The 7,970-nt window shown below is 35.5% G+C and overlaps 1 protein-coding gene across 1 annotated transcript; it reads left to right on the top strand.

Annotated features, from left to right (window-relative positions):
• Positions 1–1,228: 1,228 nt before the first annotated feature.
• On the top strand, positions 1,229–2,965 carry LOC142222117 (uncharacterized). Its single transcript, XM_075292076.1, has 2 exons — positions 1,229–2,717; positions 2,773–2,965. Exons 1-2 carry the CDS (start codon positions 1,326–1,328, stop codon positions 2,779–2,781), a joined length of 1,401 nt encoding a protein of 466 aa, XP_075148191.1. The 5' UTR covers positions 1,229–1,325; the 3' UTR covers positions 2,782–2,965.
• The last annotated feature ends 5,005 nt before the right edge of the window (positions 2,966–7,970 follow it).

Genomic DNA, 7,970 nt, shown 5'->3' with positions numbered 1-7,970 from the left:
AACATTATTTAACAGAAACATACATTTGTTGGCCACGTGGAGCATTGGTTAGCATGTCTGCCTTGCATGCAAAGGGTCGTGGGTTCAATCCCTGCTCCGACCGAACACCATTTTTTTTAATTTACATATTTATATTTATACTATATTACATTTTTATAATGAAACTTCGAAATGTGGATTATTAAAAATTTACAGTCAGAAGAAAACAGTGCTTGAAATAACGAAATGGACTGAGCTTTTGGATAAAATATTATTTTTATTGCAAAAATAACAATTTTGTAACAAAAAACTTTTTTGGTATAAAAGTTTGAAATTTTGGAAGGAAGCCAAAAACTCTAACAAAAGAAGAATGTGGAGTCGAGTATAAACATACATAAATAATTCTATAATATACACATAAATTTATTTAGTCGTGAAAAGTGTTTTAATAGCATTTAACACAATTTTAAATGCATTTAAAACGTATCGTGTTTTGTACTTAATTTCATTTTTACCTTTAAGGTCGTTATTAAGTTGGCATTATCGCTTTAAAATGTCCCTGTTTTACCTTTCATTCATTTTTTATGAAGATCCCTTTGTAATTTTTATATATTTTCCGCCGTTTTTTTTTTAATCTCTTTTGCCTGAATATTTTGACTTACTCCTCGTACGTTCCGATTTCTTTTAACGAACCCAGAAAAAATTGTGCCCATAATGCCAAAATGATAAACAAAACACATGTCCACATATACATAAAATGCTGCTCTCAAGGCGAAAACACATGCTGTTTTTATACCCACCACCATAGGATGAGGGTATATTAACTTTGTCATTCCGTTTGTAACACATCGAAATACTGCTCTAAGACCCAATAAAGTATATATACTCTGGGTCGTGGTGAAATTCTGTGTCGATCTGAGCATGTCCGTCCGTCCGTCCGTCTGTTGAAATCACGCTAACTTCCGAACGAAACAAGCTATTGTAGTATGTTGGCATGTAACGTTCCAATAACTAGCCTGTAAGTAGTTTGTTAAGCCAATAATTGTAAGCTGTCATGTTATCGATTAAGTTACGTTTAAGCTAGTAATCGTAAGTTGCCATGTTATCGATTAAGTTAAGTTTCATAAATCGTTAGCTGTCATGTGAGTTAACCAGACTTTTTGTATACGATCGTCAAACCGAAAAGACTTCGGCGTCCTTAACAAATAAAAAAAATAACAAACAGAAAACCCCAACAAAGTGTTTTAAATTGGACAAAGTATACCACTAAAGTATATCAGAAGTGGGCCTTACCAAAACGCAAGTAATCGTTCGAAGGTGTTAAAAAGAATTTATTTGCCGATAAAATGGAGTGTTTGGATAAGCTACCATTAACAACATTGCAGTGGTTATGCCTTAAATTGAATGTTTTACCGGACGGCACAAAACGACAATTAATCCTGCGTTTAAAAGAGGTGCCTGAAGCCGTTTTAAAAAATGTGGTACAAGGTATGGAAGAAGATCCACTTGCTAATTTAAGCGAATTGACACAACATCAACAACAAAATTGGATGCAAAATGTGCAGTTATGCCAAAGTACAGGCCATCATCTTGTGTCGGTTGGTGACGATTGGCAAGAAACCAACAACAAATCAATGTCAAGTAACGGGTGTTCAAACAGAAATAAAGTTGCTGATGAAAAAAATGCAGAGCAAGAAGACGAAATTATTGAAAACTTACAGACAAAATTTGCAGGCAACAACAATGTTACGATCAACAAAGAATTACCGAACGACAAACAAAGAGCTGACGAGAATAAAGCAAGGAGAAATGTACAGGAAAATGAAATCGTATACACAACAGAAACACCATACACACATACCAACGTAAGCAGCGCTGTTGGCGCAGTCGGTGTGTTGTCAGATTCAGACTTAAGAGACAAAGAAATTGCTTTACTTAAGAGGGAAAATGAATTGTTGAAACGTGAGCATGACATACTGCTTAGAGAGAACCATATGTTAAAAATGGTTGGACAACATACCGAGGTTTCTTCTGTTGGTGTTTCGCTCCATATGCTTAGCAATTTTGTTGCAGAGTTTGATGGAACGACAGATGGGAAATTTTGGGTCACACAATTGAGAGACATCAAACAAACGTACAATCTCGATGATCACATGTTCCGTGCTTTGTTCGCAACAAAATTAGTCGGCAAAGCCCAGGTATGGTTGCACACGAGACGTAGTGAACCAAACGAACATGTCGATGAGTTACTGGAGCATTTTTGTATGACGTTCGGTTCAAGAGAGACAAAGCTGGAGACTCGTCGAAAATTTGAACAACGCAAGTGGTGTTTTGGAGAGAATTTCAGTGAGTACTATGGTGAAAAAATTATGTTGGCCAGTAAGTTGAAGCTCGACGATGATGAGTTGCTAGAGTATTTGATCGATGGTATATCGAATATTCAGGTGAGAACGCAAGTTTCAATGCAACAACATAAAACAGCCTCGGACTTGCTGAAATCATTAGTAAACGTTAAGTTACCCAAATCAGCTGTGGCTGAACCAACCAAGACAAAACCAACAACAACATTAAAGGCTGGCGTAAGGTGCTATAATTGTAATAGTATTGGACACTATGCGGCAGAATGTAGTAAGCCCAGACGAGCACCTGGCACATGTTATGCTTGCGGGGAAACTGGACACACAGTCTCTGGTTGTGAACAAAATAAGAAGAAGACCCTTAAGGAAACCAACACTTATGTAAGGTATTTTAATTTTTGCTTAGATGATAATATTAATGTTAAGTTTTCTTTAGAATGCCTGATAGACTCTGGTAGTCCGGTTAGCCTCATAAGGAGAGATGTGGTGCCCAATGAATTTCAAATATCTGAATACAACTCAGTTTCTTTATATGGTTTAAATCGCTCTGAATTAAAAGTTGAAGGAAAATGTTCTTGTTTAATTGAATTGAATAATAAATTTTTTGAAATCGAGTTAATTGTGGTAAATGCAGAGTCTATGAAGTATTCTATTTTATTGGGAAGAGACTTTTTAGCGAGTACGAATTCAAAAATATTTTTCGGTGAACCAGATGAATCAGAACAAATGTACAGCCACGACGATACTAGCTACGAGAAAATGATCATGTCAGTTGAGTTTTTTTCGGATGAGGAGGAGATAGATTTTAAGTTCGAATCTCACGTACCCCAAAATGTTAGGAAAAGTACAGAGAAAATTTTTAGAGACACTTATATAAATATGCAGCGCCCTCTTGAGCCAGAAACAAGAGTAGAGATGAATCTAATTGTTGACAATATTAAACACATCGCGATTGCAACAGGCTCTCCACAGGCTAATGGACAAGTAGAAAGAATAAACCGAAGCCTAGGTCCGATGATTTCGAAACTTAGGGACCCAGAGAAGAGGACATCCTGGGACGATGTTCTTCAATCTGTTGAATTCGTGTTGAACAACACAGCAAACAGGACTATAAATGAGCACCCAAGCGTTATGTTATTTGGAGTAAATCAAAAAGGAAAGTTTGTGGACAAGGTTAGAGAAAATATTATGAACGACTGTTATAAAGATATTGTAGAGGTTAGAAAAAAGGCAAGAGAAAAGGAGATAAAGGCACAAAAATATAACGCAGATTTTGTTAACCACAAACGTAGAAATCCAGCTACGTACGAAATAGGTGACTATATTATGATTAGAAACTTTGATAGTAATTCTGGAGTTGCCAGGAAATTAATCCCCAAGTTTAAAGGTCCTTATAAGATATCGAAAGTTTTAAGGAACGATAGATACGTTGTAGAAGATGTAGATGGTTTTCAACAAGCTCAGAGACCATACAAAGGAGTGTGGGCAGTTCAGAATATTAAACGCTGGTTTCGCGGAAAAGGGGAAAGTGTCGCGTGAGAGAATTCACATACTTCATTAGGCATACGGATCAGGGGATCCTTTTAGTCAGGAAGGCCGAATTGTAGTATGTTGGCATGTAACGTTCCAATAACTAGCCTGTAAGTAGTTTGTTAAGCCAATAATTGTAAGCTGTCATGTTATCGATTAAGTTACGTTTAAGCTAGTAATCGTAAGTTGCCATGTTATCGATTAAGTTAAGTTTCATAAATCGTTAGCTGTCATGTGAGTTAACCAGACTTTTTGTATACGATCGTCAAACCGAAAAGACTTCGGCGTCCTTAACAAATAAAAAAAATAACAAACAGAAAACCCCAACAAAGTGTTTTAAATTGGACAAAGTATACCACTAAACTATCGACTTGAAACTTGGCACAAGTAGTTGTTATTGGTGTAGGTCGGATGGTATTGCAAATGGGCCATATCGGTCCACTTTTACGTATAGGCCCCATATAAACGGACCCCAAAATTTGGCTTGCGAGGCCTCTAAGAGAAGGAAATTTCATCCGATCCGGCTGAAATTTGGTACATGGTGTTAGTATATGGTCTCTAACAACCATGCAAAAATTGGTCCACATCGGTTCATAATTATATATAGCCCCCATATAAACCGATCCCCCGATTTTGCTTGCGAGGCCTCTAAGAGAAGCAAATTTCATCCGATCTGGCTGAAATTTGGTACATAGTGTTAGTATATGGTCTCTAATAACCATGCAAAAATTGGTCGACATCGGTCCATAATTATATATAGCCCCCATATAAACCGATCCCCCGATTTGGCTTGCGAGGCCCCTAAGAAAGGCAAATTTCATCCGATCCGGCTGAAATTTGGTACATGGTGTCAGTATATGGTATCTTACAACCATGCGAAAATTGCTCCACATCGGTTAACAATTATATATAGCCCCCATATAAACCGATCCCCCGATTTTGCTTGCGAGGCCTCTAAGAGAAGCAAATTTCATCCGATCCGGTTGAAATTTGGTACATGGTGTTAGTATATGGTCTCTAACAACCATGCAAAAATTGGTCGACATCGGTCCATAATTATATATAGCCCCCATATAAACCGATCCCCCGATTTGGCTTGCGAGGCCTCTAAGAGAAGCAAATTTCATCCGATCCGGCTGAAATTTGGTACATGGTGTTAGTATATGGCCATGCAAAAATTGGTGCACATCGGTCCATAATTATATATAGCCTCCATATAAACCGACCCCCGATTTGGCTTGCGAGGCCTCTAAGAGAAGCAAATTTCATCCGATCCGGCTGAAATTTGGTACGTGATGTTAGTATATGGTCTCTAACAACCATGCAAAAATTGGTCCACATCGGTTCATAATTATATATAGCCCCCATATAAACCGAGCACCACATTTGACCTCCGGAACCTCTTGGAAGACCAAAATGCATCTGATTCAGTTGAAATTTGGTACGTGGTGTTAATATATGGCCTCAAACTCCCATGCAAACATCAGTCGATATCGGTCCATAATTATATATACGCCGCATATAAACCGATCCCAAGATTTGACCTCCAGAGCCCCTTGGAAGAGCAAAATTCTTCCCATTCGGTTGGAATTTGGTACGTGATGTTAGTATATGGTATCCAACAAACATGCAGGAATTGGTTCCTATCAGTCCATAATTATATATAGCTCCCATATAAACCGATCCCCAGATTTGACCTCCGGTGCCTTTTGGAGAAGCAAAATTCATCCGATCTGCTTGAAATTTGGTACATTGTGCTAGTATATGGTCGTTAACAACCATGCCTAACTAGGTCCATATCAGTCTATAGTTAGATATGGCCCTCAAATAAATCAATCCCCAATCACACAAAAATTGGTCCATATCAAGTTCATAATTGTATATAGCCCCCATATAAGCGACCCCCATATTTCAATTCTGGCTCTCTACGTACAAAAAGTCCATACCGATTCGTAATTATTTATAGACAACTACACTCAAAAAAAAGTGAACTCTCTATTTCACTAAAGCCATATTAACTTTATATTAGTTCATAGAATCATTATGTTTGGAAAAAGTTTATTTTAGTCAAATAATTTTTTGCGTATGTTAGTTAAATGAACTAAAAAACGGGAAAAGGTTATACACAAATAAAGCATAAAGATTTCCTAATTTCGTATTTCTTACAAAATAGTTCATTATTTCTTTAAATTTGTAAATTTTACCAAAAATGTGTCCATCGTGAACTTCGTATGTCACTAAAGACATTCTTGCAATTTTGAACTCCAAGATTTCTCTTAAAACTACAAAATTTTCTTTAACTACTGAAAAAATTAATTATGTCTAATAAATTTTCTTGAATTTGTCGAAAAATATTTACTTATTTTTGCCATATCGGAGTGATGCCAGCGCTTGTAATACCGTTTAGTTAAAATTTTCTAAAAAAGTTCCAAATTTTCTTAAATTAATCGAAAGTTATCTTTCCTGGTGGGTTCACTGTTTTTTCAGTGTATACATAACTTTTTTGTCTAATATATACCATGTATGGACTAAATCACAATTTAGAAAACGATGTTAAGAAGTTTTAAGATACCACAACCCAAGTAATTCGATTGTGGATGACAGTCTTTCGTAGAAGTTTCTACGCAATCCATGGTGGTGGGTACATAAGATTCGGCCTGGCCGAACTTGCGGCCGTATATACTTGTTTTTTTTTCAAATGTCTATTCTCTTGGTTCCGAATGTGTATTCTCTTTACTCCGAATATTCATTCTAATATTCAAATTAAATAATATTTAGACTTAAACATATCAAATTTTTGGCCTTATCATAAAACAGTTTTCCAAAACAACATACAAGCGGTTTCACAGATATTGTTCTCTTTTCATTCTCTCGCTTTGTTATGTTTATATCTTTCGTCAACCCTCCCGGTTTCCATCTCTATTTCTTTCTCTATACTCTCTTTCTGTCGCTCTCTGAATAAAATATCACAACATATATATGTTTACTCGAAATTTGTTAATTTATATATGTTTACATTCACATATTATTTTTATGAAACATTCATCCACCAAACATAATATATTCTAACATATTAACATATGTGTCCCAAACATTTAGTGTTAGTTTAGGAACATTACATGTTTTCACTTAAATATATTGTGTTTAAAACTTGTGCCTGAAACACATTTTGTTTATATCGGAACATATGAAAAACATATTTTTATAACAGTGTACGTCTACAAATTATTACGAATCGATATGGACTTTTGCACGGTACGTACACTGAAAAAAATATTGTCGTGAGGTCAAAGATTTCATGTCTTTAAAATACGAATACAAATTTTGCTTAGCATAGAAGACGCATTTCTCTAAAATAAAGATATTTTCCTTCTCCAAAAGTCGATAAACTCTTCAATGAAGTCGTATTGTCTTTATAATTAAGTGATTTGACTTAAAAATGGGTATCTTAACATGAAAGAAAAAATTTATAGGCTAAAGTCAACTTGACTTTAAAAATTCAGAAAAATTCTTTAAATTTAATGAAATTGTCTTTAAATTTGTTGTCTTTTTGCATCTTGACTGCAAAGCAAAAAATCGTTCAAATATAGGACATGTTTTTCAAAACTTTATTTTAAAGAAGTTTTTTACTTCAAACATAGCATAATTTCTACTGGAAGTCGAGTCTTATTTTGGAAAATAAAGTTGCCGTTAACTCGTTTTTAAAGGACTTTGACAGCATATGCAAAAAAAACTGAGAAAGCGAAAAATCAAAATTTGCTTCCTAGAAGCAAGTACACAACACCTAAATTTAAAAGAGAATTGTGTCTTAAAAGTATCCTTACTTATATTCTCCGCTTCTTTGGCTCGGAATCAATACCAAATTTTTTAAAGTAAAGACAAAATCTTTGGAACCGAGAATGCTTTTTTTCAGTGTAGAGAGCCAGAATTTAAATATGGGGGTCGCTTATATGGGGGCTTTATACAATTATGAATTTGATATGGACCAATTTTTGTGTGATTGGGGGATTTATCTGAGAGCTATATATAACTATAGAGCGATATGGGCCCAGTTAGGCATGGTAGTTAACGGCCATATACTAGCACAATGTACCAAATTTCAAC

Source organism: Haematobia irritans, chromosome 1 (genome assembly GCF_050003625.1).
Source record: "Haematobia irritans isolate KBUSLIRL chromosome 1, ASM5000362v1, whole genome shotgun sequence".
Taxonomy (NCBI): Eukaryota; Metazoa; Arthropoda; class Insecta; order Diptera; family Muscidae; genus Haematobia; species Haematobia irritans.
This window is presented reverse-complemented; position numbering and strand designations above follow the sequence as displayed.